The sequence below is a fragment of the Palaemon carinicauda genome, chromosome 15 (assembly GCF_036898095.1).
Source record: "Palaemon carinicauda isolate YSFRI2023 chromosome 15, ASM3689809v2, whole genome shotgun sequence".
In the NCBI taxonomy this organism is placed as follows: domain Eukaryota; kingdom Metazoa; phylum Arthropoda; class Malacostraca; order Decapoda; family Palaemonidae; genus Palaemon; species Palaemon carinicauda.
The window spans coordinates 69681732-69700194 of NC_090739.1; the positions used below are offsets into that span (position 1 = coordinate 69681732).

Here is an 18463-nt window from a genome sequence, read left to right on the forward strand (position 1 = left end):
TTACAGGCAGTCCTTGAATTACAAGCAAAATGTATTTCAATGTCTGTCTTCAATTCAGTCTTGAATGTTAGTTGGAACAGTTTCATACCAATTGATCCAATACCTGTCTGGAACAGTTACATACCAATTGATCCAATACCTGTCTTTGTTTGTACTGTAGTAGTGTATATATATTACACTGTGTATATGCTTAAATTGTTTTTTTTTTTATGAAAATCTTCTTAAACATATTCTAATACTTTCAAATATCTTAAAATCGATTACAGTATTCATTACCTTAGACTGGTAGAGTAAAGATAACATTAAGAAATTTCCATTGGAACTGCATTAATGAGGAAAAATCTTTTTATTTAATCTTCTGTCAGTGACACCATATACTGTATAGTATTCCTATTTTTTTTTTTTTAGAAAATATAGTCTACTAGGCTTAAGTTTTTTCATTCAAGTAGAATGTTTTGAGTAGGTGTTAACTTTACCCATATACTACCTGCAATTGAAATATGTACATTGTTAGGTTATTTATAATACCCATTGTAGTCAATAACTGCATACAGGAAGGTTTTTATTTACAGCTATTCAATGACTACATTAGATTTATTTATATATACTTTCCAACAGATCTGGACATATGAGTGAGGAAGAACTTGCTCTAAGGAAGCCTTTTCTTGGTGTTCCCTTTACTATTAAGGACAGTTTTTCCGTTAAAGGTATGTTACATATGATTTGTATTTAATTGAGGAATTCGTTTTCATACAATGTATATTATCTTGTTAATGACTATGATACAGTATAATTTATATCATAAAATTTAATTTAATCATCTAAAAGTAAAAGAATCTTTGATTCTTCTACCTAGTGAGTATGTCTAAAGTGAGTTCTCTCAATCACTGTGTCATAAATCCTTGATTCCTTAGTAATGTTTTGCTGTTAATTATGTATGCTGGAATGTTTGCTTTTCGTTCATATAATTGGTACACTGATTGAATTATCCAGTAGATCACATACCAGAATATGCAGATTAGATGAAACTAGTCCTCAATTTAAAAAAAGTTTTCTCTTTTGTAAGAAAGGCCATTGTTTTCAAAGGTAGGAGGAGTCATTGAAAGGATGGGGTGTGACTACAACTTTATCTCCATCTTTAACAAAATTCTTTTAGACTTGTCATAACAAATTTTCTTGTTTGCATTTTGCTTTTAAATTTGGGTTATGGTTATAAGGTTTTTCTCTCTGCCTTATTGTCAAGAATTATTCAGGTATGTCTTCTCATTTTGTTAAAAGTAGATTTTGTTCCCTCATATGAAATACTATACGTTCTTTTCATCATGTCAATTAGTACAGATTGTGAATTAGTGTCTGAAGATAAGATGACTGTCTTATTATGTTTGTTCCGTAACCGAAATACAACCCACGCTATTTACATAGGGTATTACTTTCGGCGTAGCTGAAATGACGAGCCATTAGATTTTTAACGAGGGTTAACTACCCCCTCGCCAGTTAGCTACCTCTCCCCCCTCACACACCGGTGAACTGATTCACTTCACTTTTGGCTCGGGTGATGGTCAGACGTGTCTGCTCTCACCCTCGCATTGACAGCCTTAATCTTTTTTGCTTTTTCGTTTCAGCTTTGTGTGTTAGGAAGTTGGCCTCTCTACCTTATCATGCGGAAGTGCCCTGGTTTACCCGACCGCCCTTGTGGGACTTATATGTCGGCGGTCGAGACGGACCCTCACACCTTATGTCCGTTCTGCAGAGGTCAACGGTGTGATAAGGATAAAGTGTGTAGGGAGTGGTTTACCTCCCAGTAGGAGAGGTTTTCCCGGCGACGGAAGAAGTCTAAGCAGGATATTTCTCCTTCAAGGGTTTCCTTGAAGAAAGAAATTTCCAAGGACTCTTCTTCCGTTGCCCGAACCTCCTCCGAAGCTCCCGCTCAATCGGTCTCATCCGAGAGGCCGTCGAGTGGTAGCGTAGGCCATTCTTTTGTTGACCGACCTCGGGGTTCGAGAGAGGGCGTTGCCTCCTATAGCGAGGCAGCTCCCCCTCCTACTCCGGGGAAGGATATTTCTTATGTTGTTAATGATGATTTATTGCAGCTTTGGGCTTCCTTGGGGCTTAAAGGCTCGCCCTCCAAGGAAGCCCTGTTTGACATTATCCGGTTGGGGGCTGCTGTCAAACAATCGCCGGCGGTAGCGGAGGTTGACCCTCTGTCTATCGTCGACGTTGTTGTGACAGTGGCCTCCGATGAGACAGGTCAAACCTCTGTGGTTCCTGACGCTGCTGAAGCCCTAGTTTCTCCCTCTGAACATCCTTCGGGGGAGAAGTTAGGTCCAACGGTCTCTCCTGCAAGTGTTTCTCCCCCTCGGGGGAGTTCACTAACAGAGACTCCTCTTTGGAGGGCCGACGATGGCCTGCCTGCTGCCCCTAGGGGCCATATTCGCTGTAAGGCTCGTAAGCCTCTTCGCCGTAGGGGCCTTCCTTCTCCTCACGAGGGAGTTAGGAGGCGCCTCTTCGGTTCTTTGCCTTCGACGTCCCCCGCAGAGGATCCTCCTCTTCAGGCTTCAACCGTTGCTGCTGCTGTATCCCTGGACCTGTCTGGTGACCGTTCGCCGTCTCCTGCCAGACCTTTGGACCTGCCTTCTCCGTTCCTGGCTGCTGACGCTGTGTGGGTGCCTTCTCACCCTGTTATCCTACAGGCACCGGTCCCTTTGGGGCATAAGGGGCTTACTCACGATGTGGGTAAGTCCCTTAAGGGCCAGGGTTCCCTTGTGCTCCACCGTTCTCCTGTGCGCTCACGCTCAAGGGCGCGCAAGCGCTTTCCTGCTGTATCTCCAGAGACAACGCCCCAAAGACCTCCTGCAGAGACTCGCCTACGTTCTGCTCGCCAGCGCTCTCCTGCTCGTCAGCGCTCTCCGGCTCGCCAGCGCTCTCCGGCTCGCCAGCGCCCTCCGGCTTGCCAGCGCTCTCCTGCTCCCCAGCGCTCCCCAGCTCTCTCCTGCTCCCCAGCACTCTCCTGCTCCCCAGCGCTCTCCTGCTCCCCAGCGCTCTCCTGCTCCCCAGCGCGCTCCTGCTCATCAGCGCTCTCCTGTTCGCCAGCACTCACCTGTTCGCCAGCGAACTTCTGCTCGCCAGCGCTCACCTGCGCGCCCTCATCATGCTACGCCCCATGCGCGCCCACTATCTCCTGTGCGCCTACGATCTCCTGCTCGCCAGCGATCGTCTCCTTCTTGTCGACGATCTTCTCCTCGCCAGCAATCACCCCCTGCTCGCCAGCGATCATCTGCTCGCCAGCGATCATCTGCTCGCCAGCGATCATCTGCTCGCCAGCGCTCACCTGTGCGCCAACGCACACCTGCGCGCCTTCACTCGCCGACACGCCCACGATCTCCGGATCTGGGCATAGGTGGGAGACTGCCTGCTCAACAACGTTCGCTGACGCGTTGTCAGATCTCGCCTGCGCACCAGCCATCACCTGCGCGCCATTGTTCGCCTACGCGCCACCGCGCACAGACTCCTGCGCTCGCTGATCGCCCTTCTGCGCACCCACGCGTTAAGGGAATTTCCCCTGCGCATGGGTGCTCTCCAAGGTCTCGCCGAGACCCCACGCGCCATCGCGCCCGCGAACAGTCTCCTCGCCCTGCGCCTCCTGTTTTGCCAGATCGCCCTTCTGCGCGCCTTCTGTCTCCTGAGCGCCCGCGCGTTTCACCGCCTGCGCTACATCGCTCGGCAACGCGTCAGCGAGGACTTTCACCAGCCTCCAGAACTCCTGCGCGCCCACGCACGGACACCTCAGACCGCAGTCGTTCTCTGACACGCCCTACGCGCCATCGGTCGCCTGCGCACCATCGCTCGCCTGTTCGCCATCGCTCGCCTGTTCGCCATCGCTCGCCTGTTCGCCGTCGCTCGCCTGTTCGCCGTCGCTCGCCTGTTCGCCGTCGCTCGCCAGCCCGCCGTCGCTCGCCATCCCGCCGTCGCTCGCCAGCCCGCCGTCGCTCGCCAGCCCGCCGTCGCTCGCCAGCCCGCCGTCGCTCGCCAGCCCGCCGTCGCTCGCCAGCCCGTCAACGCCCGCCCACGCGTGCGCGCGCGTTTTATCGCCCGAGCTCGATTTGGACGGGATACCATCGCGCGAGCGCCTACGCAACCCCCAGCGCGAGCAACAGCAGAGGCTCCCACAGGAACAGGCAGGAATGAGAGCAGCCAGATCCTCCTCACGTTCTTCCCCCCGCAAGCGCAGACCAGTGCCCTCGCAGGAGGGAGAGAATGTTTCAGATTGGTCCAGGATCCACCCTTCAACCTCTTCTTCCCTTTCCTTTCAGGCAGTTCCAGCTGTAGCATCCACTCCGAAGGATCGCCAGATCCCCTTCCCTTCTGAGGGTGTCGCCGACAGTGCCACTGTCAGCAAGCAGCATTGGTTTGGGTCCCTATTCAGAGCTGTCGTCTAGGCTCTTAAGCCTGCCTTCGCTGAAATGGGGCTCAAATCAATGGCGGCTCCGACTCCGTTGAAGAGGAAGAGAGGAGTGGATCCCGTGGTGACTTCTCCTAGGGCCAAGTTGGCTCCGAAGACATCCTTGAGGAAGGCTCCTCCCACCCAGACGTTTTCTCCCTCTCCTGTGGACGAGAATTTCCCATCCTCAGGGGAGGCTACCGAGGTGAGGCGTTCTCCCATCGCACCAATGGGAGAAACCCCACCCCGTGTTGGAGAACCGTCCTGGGCGGACCCAGAGAAGAGCCCTCGGACATCGCTGTTGGAGTCTTGTATTCCTAAGGACTCCAAGACGATTCCCAAGTCGTCCTCCAGGATTCGGACAGAACCTTCAAGACCCGTGGAGAACGTCCCCGTGTCCCCCCAAGAAGAGCCTTTGGGGATAGGAGACTTCGCTGCCAGTTCTCCAGGAGGTGAGCCACAGGAATCCGAGCATGCCTTTTGGCAAGTCCTAACTCTGATGAGGAATCTCAATAGGATCCCCGATCCTGAGATGCCTCCTCGTGAGGGCAAGGACACGGTCCTAGACCAAGTCTATGGCATTCAGAAACCTCCGAAGACCAGTGCGGCTTTGCCCTGGTCCCAAGGGGTGAAGAGTGCCAGGGACAAGGTAGAGGCCCAGCTCTCCGATCTCGCCGCCACCAGCCGTTCTTCGGCCGGCAACAAACTTCTCCCACCTCCTCGTGTCCAGCAGAGGAGGTACTTTGAGATCTTAGAGGAGTCTGCGTTAGCTCTTCCACTCCTCCACTCTGTGGAGGAGCTGACCAAGGGAGTCCCCCTCGAGAGACTCTTGAGCCGGCAAGTGTCTTTCTTGGCTATGGAGATCCTAAGCCATGAGAAAGTCGCGAAGTGTGCCATGCAGGCTACTTCATGGCTAGATCTCTGGCTGGGATCTCTTGGCATCCTGTTGCGATCCGAGGACTTGTCCAAGGAGAGCACCAGGAAGGCCCTGGAAACCTTCTTACTCTCTGGCACTCACACCATTGAGTTTCTGGCCCACCAAGTTTCGAACTTGTGGGCCAATACCATCCTGAAACGCCGTGATGCAGTGACAGAGAGGTTCCACACGAAGGTTCCAGCAGTCGAGGTAAGCAGGATCAAACATTCCTCCCTTCTAGGAAAGAATCTGTTTGAGCCTAAGGATGTGGAACGGGCAGCCGAGAGGTGGAGGAAGACCAACCAGGACTCCCTCCTACATAGGGCTCTTACATCCAAGCCCTATAAGCCTCTGGCACCTCAACAACCTCGCCCGTCCAAGACGACGAAGCCGGCAACAGCAGCGAAGATGACGGTGTCCAAACAGCCCTTTCCTGTCAAAGACAAGAAAGGCGGCAAGAAGTCCTCCAGGGGAGGCAAGAATCCTAGAGGGAGCGGCCGAGGCCGCAAACGCTAGGATTGGCAGTCCACCTGTATGTCCACCAGTGGGGGGATGCCTTCAAAGTTGCGCGAACAGGTGGCAGCAACTTGGGGCCGATTCCTGGATGGTTTCCGTAATCAGCCAGGGATATCGCGTCCCGTTCATAACATCTCTACCTCCCCTGACAGTGAATCCAGTGTCGTTGAGCTCCTTTGCCATGGGATCGGCAAGGGGCCAAGCCCTTTGGGCAGAAGTTCAGACCATGTTAAAGAAGGACGCTCTCCAGGAGGTCGTCGACGGCTCTCCAGGCTTCTTCAGCCGACTCTTTCTTGTAAAGAAGGCGTCTGGAGGCTGGAGACCAGTCATCGACCTCTCAGCTCTGAACAAGTTGGTCAAACAAACTCCGTTCAGCATGGAGACAGCGGACACGGCCAGACTTGCAGTGAGACCACAAGACTTCATGTGTACACTAGATCTGAAGGACGCGTACTTCCAGATCCCAGTCCATCCGTCTTCAAGGAAGTACTTAAGATTCAGCCTAGACAACAAAAAGTACCCGTTTAAGGTGCTGTGCTTCGGTCTCTCCACAGCACCTCAGGTTTTCACCAGGGTGTTCACACTGATTTCTCCATGGGCACACAGGATCGGCATCCGTCTCCTCCTCTATCTGGACTACTGGCTGATCCTGGCAGACTCGGAGTCGAACCTTCTTCGACACCGAGACAAACTTCTGGGACTTTCCCAAGATCTGGGGATCTTGGTAAATCTCGAGAAGTCTTCTCTGCTTCCATCTCAACGACTGATATATCTAGGCATGACATTGGACACCAATCTCCACAAAGCCTTCCCATCAGATGACAGGATAACAAGGCTGAGAAGGGTCACAGACCCTTTCTTCAGACGAGAAGAACTTCCAGCCCAATCGTGGTTACGTCTCCTCGGTCACCTCTCCTCCCTGGCCCGTCTAGTTCCAAACGGTCGCCTCAGGATGAGATCCCTGCAATGGTGACTAAAGTCCCGGTGGAATCAAGGCCACGATTCCCCGGACATCCTGGTCCCTGTGGGCCCTGCGGAACGGACGGACCTCCAGTGGTGGTTGACAGAGGAAAATCTACGAAAGGGAGTGGATCTTCTCGTCCTCCCCCCGGATTTGATGCTGTTTTCGGACGCCTCAAAAAAAGGGTGGGGGGCCCACGTTCTGAACCACAGGACCTCAGGCCTATGGTCAGAATCAGAAAAGTGCCTCCACATAAATCTGCTAGAGATGAAGGCCGTATACCTGGCACTTCAACAGTTCCAACAATACCTGGCGGGTCACTCCGTGGTGGTGATGAGCGACAACACCACAGTAGTGGCTTACATCAACAAGCAGGGAGGTACCTTTTCACAACAGCTATCCCATCTTGCAGTACTGTAGAGATACTGAGATGGACCGAAGTCCACTCGATTCAACTATCTGCTCTCTTCATTCCGGGCAAGAGGAATGTGCTCGCCGACAGTCTGAGCAGAGCAACTCAGATAGTGAGTACCGAGTGGTTTTTGGATCGTCTAGTAGCCAACAAAATCCTGACTTTTTGGGATTCCCCGACGATGGATCTGTTCACGACAGCCTTGAATTTCAAGCTCCCTCTGTACTGCTCCCCGGTACCGGACCCCAAGGCACTGGCAAGATGCCTTCCAACAACGGTGGGACAACATAGACGTCTACGCCTTTCCCCCGGTCTGTCTGATGAGAAGAGTACTCAACAAGACCAGACTATCGGTCAACCTTTCAATGACTCTAATAGCTCCGCTATGGCATCATGCAGAATGGTTCCCGGACCTTCTGCAGCTCCTGACGGAACTTCCGAAAGAACTCCCTCCTCGACACGAGCTACTCAGACAACCACATGCCAACATCTCCCACAAAGCCGTAGCATCGCTACAACTTCACGCCTGGAGACTATCCAGCACCTCCTCAGAGAGAGAGAGTCTTTTCGCAACAAGTTGCGGACAGGATGTCTCGACACCTGCGAAAGTCATCCGCAGGGGTCTACCAGGCAAAGTGGAAAGTCTTTTGTGGTTGGTGTTGTGGAAGGGGTATCTCTCCACTCGATGCCACTACTGTATTCCAGCAATGGCGGAGTTCCTCGTTTATTTACGGGAAGAAATGCGCCTTTCAGTCTCGGCGGTGAAAGGCTATCGCTCAGCCTTAAGTCTTGCCTTCAGGCTCAAAAGAATGGACATTTCATCCTCGCTGGAACTTTCTTTACTCATATGAAGTTATGAGCTTACCTGCTCTCAGTCGGAAGTGAGACCTCCTCCATGGAACGTGGTTCGGGTCCTCTGGTCTCTTAAGAGACCTCCCTTCGAACCTCTACGCCAGGCTTCTGATCGCCACCTGACTTGGAATACGGTGTTCCTGCTCGCCCTGGCTTCGGCCAAGCGAGTCAGCGAACTTCATGGTCTCTCGTACAACATCGCCCATTCAAGGGGATGGGGGAAGGTAATGTTCAGATTCGTCCCTGAGTTTGTAGCCAAGACTCAGAATCCAGGGGTGCCGGACCCTCGGTTCGACTCCTTCCGGATCTCGAGTCTCCGTTCTGTAACAGATGACCCAGACCATCTCCTACTGTGTCCAGTGAGGAGTCTGAGGCGCTATCTTAAAAGAACAGCAGCAGTTCGTCCTCAGGTGCAAGTATTGTTCATGAGCACAGGAAGGACGAAGAGGAGGGTCACCAAGAACACGATCTCTGCCTGGATTCGCAGAGTCATTCACCATTCCCTGAATCCTGACCCTCCTCCGTCAGTTCGCCTTAGGGCACACGATGTCAGGGGCATCGCTATGTCCCTGGCCTTAAAAGAAACTACTCTGTGATGCAGGTTCTTCAAGCTGGGGTCTGGAAGCGTCAAACGACCTTCACAGCCCATTACCTGCAAGACGTGACCCACAGGAGGCTCGATACATTCTCTATCGGCCCTGTGGTGGCTGCACAACAGATGGTTTAAACCTCAGGCTCCTTAATGGACAAGTAGCAGAAGGTTGAGGGCATTGTTACCCAGTTTTAGACTGCATGAATGAAAAGGTATGACTGGCTCTTATTCTTTTCTTCATCCTCCCCTCTCTTGGGGAAGGCAGCATCCCGGGTTCTCTGCACAGCTGACCTCAAACCACTGCAAGTAAACCATGTTTCCTTGTGCTCCTAGTATTAAGTTAATACTGTCATGTCCCCATACCCTGACGAGGTGGTTTTGGGAACGTCCTAACCTAGAATTCCATCTAAAGGACTCCAGGTCAACTTCCTAGGATGAGTCACACTTCATTCCTCCACACACCAGCTTATGTAGGCCGCGGTCCTTGCAGAGCAAGGTACTTGCGAGGTGCAGGGACCCCTTATCTGGGATGCTAAGACATCCGGATACTGGGTCCCCGGGCAAAGCCAAAGCCAGTAAGGCTGGGACTCACCACCCTACCTAAGGGTTGAGTTACCCTATGTAAATAGCGTGGTTTGTATTTCGGTTACGGAACAAATGAAAAATTCGTAGATAATTTGTATTTTTCCTAACCATACAAACCTTAGCTATTTACACATACTTGCCCGCCAGCCCTGTCCCCCGTGAAGTCCTACCTCTAAGCGAAGTGAATCAGTTCACCGGTGTGTGAGGGGGGAGGGGTAGCTAGCTACCCCTCCCCTACCCCCTCGCTAACTAGCGAGGGGGTAGTTAACCCTTGTTAAAAATCTAATGGCTCGTCATTTCAGCTATGCCGAAAGTAATACCCTATGTAAATAGCTAAGGTTTGTATGGTTAGGAAAAATACAAATTATCTACGAATTTGTCTTTTTAGTTCTATGGTAATCCCTCTCCACATGTTGGTTCACCAATCACACCCTCAGTACTTCGCGGATTTATAAATATATATGTAAATCTATATTGTGGAATCCTCTTTATATCGCAGGTTTCTGAGGGCAGATAAGTTTTATAGATATTTTTTTGTCAAAAATACTAATTTTGGGTTCTAAAAATGAATCAATTAAGTTACAGTAATATCTTATATACTTGTGTAACACTTGCGATTTTGCATATTGTGTGAGCACCAAATTTTCACCGATAAAATATTATCTTATCTTGTATTTCGTGTATCATGAGGGTTCCTTTTTTGAGGCCAGATTACAAACTATCCTATTTTTATCCACCTCTTTATCTAAACTAAAGTATCTTTAGTGATGCATACAGTTATAAACAACCTTACAAAGAACAACTGTTTTGTTATGTAAAAACGATTCGAATAACAAAGCTGTTTTGCTTGCATTTCAACTTTTGTATGATAGTAAACAATTTTTGTAGTTGTTACAAATGACGTTAAGTAGAATGTGACTGATATATTAATACATTACTGTAGCGTATACTTTTTTCAATCTATGAAGAGGTAAACCAAATTGCACAAGAAATAATTAAAGAATTGGAAGGTAAAGTCATTAATTTCTTAATCTCTGTAATCAATCTCCATAAAGATAACGACTATAAAATTATCATGTATTGGTAACAGGGATGAAACACCTTTAAACCATATGCCATGAAAATCGACAGTAAATAGAATACTATGAGTATAGTATTTTTATTAAAACTACATACTTTTATATGGTAAATAAGAATGATAGTTCAAGTGATAATTGTCTCTTTTAGCAAGAAAAAAAATTATTTGATAGTGTGCCTTAATTAGCTGATTTGAAAAGCGTAGATGGTAACGTCTGTCATCTTGTACACATATACAATGGGAAAAACGTATATTTACTGTGTTTTTAATTTCATAATATGATACTAATACTGTATGTGAATATTACAGTCATTATTGATTGATACAGTTAAGTGAAACACCAGTTGTATTAAAATCTTTCGCATACTTTTTGTCCACAATAAATGGACATATAATTTGGTCAACAGCATAACTTGCCTGACCAGTACATAGAGTAATAAGTGTTCAGATTTTAAATTTTACATTTACATATATGTAAAGATGTCTACAGTAAAACTAAGTTTTGGGTTAATAAGGTTTTAAGAATTTACAATATATTTGAGTTATAAGTGTTAGGAGGTTTTATAAAAGGTTAAATTTATAAAAAAAAAAATAAGTAGGGAAAAAATTTAAGAATAATGAAAAAGTATACCGTAGATTTATGTACAGTAGGGTCCCGAATTATACGTGTTCGAATTATACGATTTCCCTTTTATGCGATCGCTATTTTCCAAAAATATATTTTCTGTATCTGCTAAGCTGTTCAAAGTCTGCTAGTCAAGGACCACAAAACGTATCAAATATATTGTCTTTTTAAGTCTATTGGTAGCCCTAAATATGGTGATTTATAATAAATGTTACAAAACAATATTAACATTACATCCTATTAACATAATTTCATAATAAAAAGCCTATTTAAGGATAAAATTCCACATCAACAATGAAATCAACTGTTAACTGTGCGAGTCCAGCTGACAAAATGTAAACAGAATTGTGGTTATGTTCTCGGCAATCTTTATCTTTCTCCAACCTTTCGATAATTTTAATGGTAGTGTTAATGATGGTATATTAAAGCATTATTTTTGTTTAGTGCAGTATTTATAAAAGCTTTATTTTTCCCTTCAGGCGTTCAAGGTTTTCACGAGTTGACTGGGTTCGTTTATCGGCAGTGAATAACCTAAACTTCGGTAACGAGTCGGCAATATTTTGTCATATTTTAAACAGTATACATTTGATTTGCAAAGATTGGTTTTGTAGAGTACACGGTATAATTATAAAAATCTCTCTCTCTCTCTCTCTCTCTCTCTCTCTCTCTCTCTCTCTCTCTCTCTCTCTCTCTCTCTCTCTCTCTCTCTCTCTGTAAGAAATAAAACTTTAGTTCACATATGGCAACCTGAGTTTAAGAATGAAATTAACATGACTATTGTTACTTCTGGCGATCAATTCCTCACGAAACAAAAACACGGGATTCAATTACAACAGCTGATTCTCTCTCTCTCTCTCTCTCTCTCTCTCTCTCTCTCTCTCTCTCTCTCTCTCTCTCTCTCTCTCTCTCTCTCTCTCTGTAAGAAATAAAACCTTAGTTCACATATGGCAACCTGAGTTTAAGAATGAAATTAACATGACTATTGTTACTTCTGGCGATCAATTCCTCACGAAACAAAAACACGGCATTCAATTACAACAGCTGATTCTCTCTCTCTCTCTCTCTCTCTCTCTCTCTCTCTCTCTCTCTCTTGTTATACAATACTTACAATTAGATGAAGAAACCAAAATCACTTTTCTTAAAGTGTCAATCAAATACAAAACGAAAAAGTTATACCGTGTATACATCCATTTCAGTCGTAGCTTAAAATACGGCATCCAATTTCTTCAGCAAACCACTATTTTTTGGGAAACATCATTTTATTCTAGAAAATTGCTACTCGTTAAATAGTTAATTGCACATTAAGAAAGCGTGTACTTTAGTTTTTAAATCTCGGATGTGTTTTAAAAATCGAGTATTGTTGACTTCTTTTTGTTTTACTTCTGGCTAAGATCAGATCCGCTGAGGTCTAGCTGCTGGTCTCAAGAATAGGCGCATACGAATACAGTAACAAAGTATTGTTTATACCATTTCTCAACTTATTCAAAACATCTATACAGTTGATATTACATAAGCACCAATGTGTTATAACCTATCATATTTTTTTGTTTAGTACATTTAAAACTAACACACACACACGCGCGCTCTCTCTCTCTCTCTCTCTCTCTCTCTCTCTCTCTCTCTCTCTCTCTCTCTCTCTCTCTCTCTCTCTCTCTCTCTAACAAATGAAATCTTTGTTGCTTCACAAAGTTTGTTATATTGAAAATCAATCATGATTAAATTTTCCTTACTTTCTCTAATCTCGCACCATCGAACGTTATAGGGGCAACTTAATTGTTCGATAACTTTAAAAATCGGCCTAGTACTTACTTCTTCTCTTACTTTTTTATAGATGGTTTCATAATTGAAGTGGGTACAAGTTGACTTATAACTAAAGTTAGGAAAAGTATTTTGGATATGGAATGGACAATCATCTTTAGTAACAGTTTAGAATTATCGTAAATTATCATTCTGTCATTAGCGGCAGTTTGTTAAACGCAAAAAGAAAAAATAGTTTTCCTGCTTTGCCACGTATGTAAGAATTTATATTAACCCTTTTACCCCCAGGGTATTTGGAAATTTCCAACCCTTAACCCCCAGGGGGTTATTTTTTTCCCAGCACATTTTGCAGTGTATTTTCTTTAAATTGCTCTAACAGCCTTAATTTTTGATATAGAGAGGTCAGGTTGGTCTCATTCTCTTGGAAAATGCCTGAATTTTCTCAAAAATTATCAAAAAATATGAAAAACTAATTTTTATAGCATTTTTCGCAAGGACGTACCGGTACGTCCATGGGGGTAAAGGGATGGCTTTTGTGAAACATACCAGTACGTCCTTTGGGGGTAAAAGGGTTAATATGGTAAATAATAATTGTAATAACATATTTACTAAAAGCTTTTAATATCATTATTTATCTCTTTGATCATGCGTGTTTAATGCCTACGTTTGTTTATTATGATCGAAGATGGAGCGTACAGTAAACGAATGGAAGGTTTCCGTTTCAGGCGGCGTCATAAAGAAAAACATAACATTATATGAATGGCATTCATTTCATTTATTTGGAAGTTCTAAGAAAAATTAAGTAGAACATTGGTAATAGCAAAATCAACATATAATCAATACATGGTAAGATTGCTGTCAATGAAAAAACTAACCAATACACAGATGTGTAAATACGTCTGTTTCTTCGTTATGATCAGAGATAAACGTAAACAAAACATTATTTGTCATTTTTATTGTGCTTTTTGGCGTGTTTAGGAAACGGATGATATAAAATCGCCTTTATTTTGATAATTCTGGATTTTCAATGATACAACAAAAGCTAGTCTATAGAGTGATGGTTTTGCTATTCACCAGTTGTCTTAAACAATAGATATGACAAACATTAAAATTTGTCTGTATTTTGGGTCGCATTATAACGGAAAATGTATGGTGTTTACACCCATCCTGGTTTTGATTTTAACCTTTTTTCAAGTTATTATAACTTTAAAGCATATTAAATGTTTGATTTATTTACAAGAACAATTTGACATTATAAAAAAGATGCAGTATAGTACATAGAAAGTATTGGAAATGGGTAGTAAACACGTTTGAATAGGCAAGTTGCTGGTTGCCATGGCCCCAATAGAATTATTTCTGTTAGGTGTGTTTCAAAATATGCGATTTTCCATTTACACGAGGTCATTCATCGACCAAATTCTCGCATAATTCGGGACCCTACTGTATCTACTTCGCGGTTTTTCAGCTATCTGGGGGTTGCCAGAATGGGAAACTCACAATAGCCAAGGGATTACTGTACTTCACAGGTGTCCTCTTTCCCTGTTGCTATTGTTTCTCTTGGCCTCTATGCTAAATGATATCTAATGTCAGGTCTAGTTAGTATTTTAGAGAACTATAGTTTAGATGATTTCAAGAGTGAAATTAATGGGCCTGATAAGGCTAACTTTTTAGCTACTAGGGGTTGAAAAGCTAAAAATATATTTCATTCATTTTGTCGTATCAGTTTTGTTTCCTAATACCAGTTTTACTATACAAGTTTATGGACCTTCAGAGGCTGTTATGCAGGATACTTCAGTAACTGTATCAGTTAAGCAGACCATGCCAGTTTGTTATGAATTGAATGTATCTTCTTTCTGATTTGTCTGATACTGTTCCCAAGTTTATAAGAATTCTTTAGTTCCTCTTTAAGAGTAAATTTTGGCACTCATAAAGAAGTTACCTGTGTTGGTGTTTCTACTGGTTGGCACTTTATTTTTGAATGCCAACATATCTTGGCTTACACTTTTTTTGAATTGGATTTTATTTTATGGGAAACAACGGTTACCTATTTCTTGCTACATAGTAACAAGTTTTCGTTTTCAATACAGGTGTGCAATTGTGTTTGTCATCTCCGGTACCTATGCATTTCCTTCTTACCAACAAAATTAACAAAGAGTATACATTACTTTCTTGCTACCAAACCGAATATCTGTATTTTTATTTATTACAGTAATTTACTTTATCAATTGTAGGCCTAAAAATTATTATTTTCAACCAAAAAATAATTAGAATTTCAAAGGATGTAAAACTTATCTGTTAACAGTAACCAGCGATATTGATTTATATTGTATATATATTTATAAATCTGCAATGTACTGAGGGTACGATATGTGAGCCATGGTATGGTGAGGGATTACTGTATTTCTTATGGGAAAAATTGTTTTAGAATACAAGTAGTTAGGATGTGAACTGCCATCCAGAATGTTTACCATTATGGCTAAAATACAAAATGATAATAGAAAAGGCCTCTTTTGTTTTTGTTGGTGATTTCTATGCTTACCTTAGTGAGTGGTTAAATTCTGTTTCTCCTACTAATCTCCATGGGTTAAGAGTCTTGTGCTTTTTCTGTGAATCAGGGTGTGAGCAAATCGTAAACAACACATTCCCTTGGAGTACTCCGTTGTTTACTGGAAATTCATTTGATAAGACTGCATTGAAATTAACTTTGCTCTTGCTATACTCATGAACAGACTTAATCAAATTTACGTGAAGCTACTCATAGGTCTTGTTATCTGCTTGGACTTAGTATATACTGACTCTCCTGATGTTATAACAAGTAAGGTTGGTTCTCCAGTTGGGACATCTGATCATGCCTAAATTTCATTAGTGGTGGAGATTGAGCCGTCTGTCCCTGATATGTCATACTCCTGTAAGATTTATATAAAATCTCAAGCAGGCTAGAATGGCATTTTGAGTGATCTATTGAACTTGAATTGATTACAATTCTATAGTAGTGTTGATCCTGTTGTTCTTTTGAATGAGAATCTGGTCATCATAATTGATAGGTGTATCCCTTCCCTTGTGCTAAAGTACACAGTGAAAGACAAACCCTGTTTCAGTGATGTAGTCATGCTTATTTGGAGGAGCAGTAGGCTTATCATCTTTGGAAGGGTAACATTAGATTTAACTTGAAATAACTATACTCAGCTAAGAGCTTTTGCTCAGAAAGTTTATGCTTCAACTGAAAAGGAATACAATTTTATCATAAAAGAAACTCTTTTTGGTACAGCCCAGGAACATAGGTGGTGGTCTACCCTTAAACCTTCACTCTTTGGCGTAGACATAACAATTCCTCCCTTACTTAAATCTGATGGCTCTGTCACTCACTATCCATAGGAAAAGGCAACCTTTTTGGCTGATGTGTTTGACAGTAAGCAGAGTAATGAGAAACTTTATCTTCCCTCATTTCTGTTTTCCTGAGGCTAAACTACTTGTTATTTTAGTTTATTGGTCTCTCATCAAAATGAAGCTCTCTTGATAGACCTTGATGCTAATGGAGGTGTACACCCAAATGGTATTTTTAAATATTAAACTTAGCCGGTGAATATATAATAGCTGACGTCTCCGGCGGCTCGACAGAAAAACACAAAAACTTGCGAGCGATCGCCATGAAGGTTGTGGGTGTGCCCACCAGCGCCAACTATCGGCCAGATACCGCATATACATGTAAACAGCTCCATTTCTTCTCTGTCGGTCTTGTCGACAAGTTGATTCCATTACTCGCTGTTAACCTGGAGTTTTTCGTCAGTCTTGGTGAAGTACTTCTTTTTGGTTTTGAGCTTTCGCAGTGCAGGTGTTTTTATCTTCAATTTAAACTCTTGAACTCTTTTTTGGATAGATTTAATTGTTGATGACTTTGGATTGTTTTTTGGACTTTCTTTGACTTTTCAAAATGGCTGACCCTTCTCCAATTCCTAAATTTCGTAAATGTAATGCTAGGGATTGTAACAAACGTCTTCCAAAGGCCTCTCTCGACCCACATACTGTGTGTTCTAATTGTCGGGGTAAAACCTGTCAATTAGGAGATCGGTGTGATGAGTGCGTGGTACTTTCGGAATTCGACTGGCTAGAGTTTGATAAGTATTCTCGTAAGCTAGAGAGAGATAGGGTGAGGAGAAGTTCCTCTAGATCATTAGAATTTTCCTCCTCCCATGCCCCTGAACCTAATCCTTCCCCAGTAGTAGTTGTGCCTGAACCTTCTACTAGCACTCATGAACCATCAATGCGGGATATGTTACGTGCCATTCAAGCTTTGGGCGAGAGAGTTGAATCTTTAGCTACGGACCGTAATCAACTCATGGCGGATGTAAAAGAGTTAAAGTGTCAGAGTGCCACATTAGAAAATCGTGGGGATAAAGTGATTAGTGCGCAAAGTGTTATCAGTGTTGCGACCGAGGGTTCGTCTGTTTGTGCCTGTCGTTCGCCTAGTCCGAGACCTCTTGCAAGCTCCCATGCACCAGGGAGAAGTAATGTCGTAGGACTTATGGGGACGAGAGGCTTTAACCAACGAACAGACGTTCCCTCTATGGTTTCGGGCGTGTCTCGTCAAGACCGCCCCTACCATAAGACGAGCGAGGCGGTTTTCTCCTCGTCATCCGAAGGCTTCTCGCGTAAGAAACCGTGGAGCAAGGTTTCGAGACCCTTAAAGCGGAAGTCAGTCCCTTCAGGACAGGTCCAGCGTCCTGGTTGTAGCCATTGGGACAGCTCTGACCCTGTGCAGTCATCGGAAGACTGCTCGCCGCCTAAACAGAAGCGTAACACAGGCTCCGAGAGTCTTAGTGTAGGCAATGTTTTGCAGTCACAGACGTTACCCTCGTCTCGAACCGCACCCACTCCCGTTGATCCTAAATGGGTTGTACTGCAAGATATGCAGAATAAGCTTGCCTCTCTTATGGAGGAGTATACTGCTGAGCAGGTTCACGATGATCCTCGCCGTTTAGCTGATCGAGATCCTGGCCGTCAGCCGCCCAAACGAGCCTTTGCTCGTCCTGTTGACGTTGACGTTACAAAGTCACGTCAGTCACGTGACGTAGAGCCTCACTCGATACAGTCCCGTGTTGACTTTCAGCCGCTTGTGGACGTTCAGCCGCTGCCGCATGCTCGTGTTGACGTTCAGGACGTTCGCCAACCAGCTAAGTTGACTTGTTTTGACGTTGAGCGTCAAGCACCGCAGTCAAGAGTTGTTTTAACTGCTCAATCTAGGCAGTCAAGGCAGTCTCGAGTTGACGTCGAGCGTCCTCCCGCTCCTGTTGTTGTTGCTAGTCAGTCCGTTAAGCAGTTACATGACGTAGCGTCTTGGACTGCTACTGATGCTCCTGTGCGTGTGGACTCTGCTTGTCAAGCATTGCCACCAAGGCAGGTCTCTCCCTTGCTTGAGACTCATCAGTTGTCGGACGAGGTTCCTTCAGATGAGGACGTTGCTGACCCTCATCCTAATGATAATCCTTTGGACGTTTTGTCAGATGTAGAAGGACCTAAGGCTGTTCAACCTTCGATGGATTTTAAGATCATGATGATTTTCAAGGATCTTTTTCCAGATCATTTTGTTGCTGTTGCTCCTCGTTCGCCTCCGTTTGAGTTTGCTCTAGGCTTAGCTGCTACCAAGCCTGCCTTTACTAAGCTAGTGCTTTCTCGCTCTTCTAAGAGGGCTTTACGTCTTCTAGGCGACTGGTTGGATACCAGGAGGAGTTT

At 44.6% G+C, this 18463-nt stretch overlaps 1 protein-coding gene across 4 annotated transcripts in view; it reads left to right on the forward strand.

Moving 5' to 3' along the window:
- LOC137654657 (fatty-acid amide hydrolase 2-like) overlaps window positions 1-18463 on the forward strand; it is a 176885-nt gene that overhangs the window by 78097 nt on the left and 80325 nt on the right. For all 4 annotated transcript variants that reach the window (XM_068388493.1, XM_068388491.1, XM_068388495.1 and 1 more), the window contains one exon: window positions 619-707. In XM_068388493.1, coding sequence (XP_068244594.1) covers window positions 619-707 — 89 coding nt within the window. The remainder of the gene's footprint in view (window positions 1-618; window positions 708-18463) is intronic.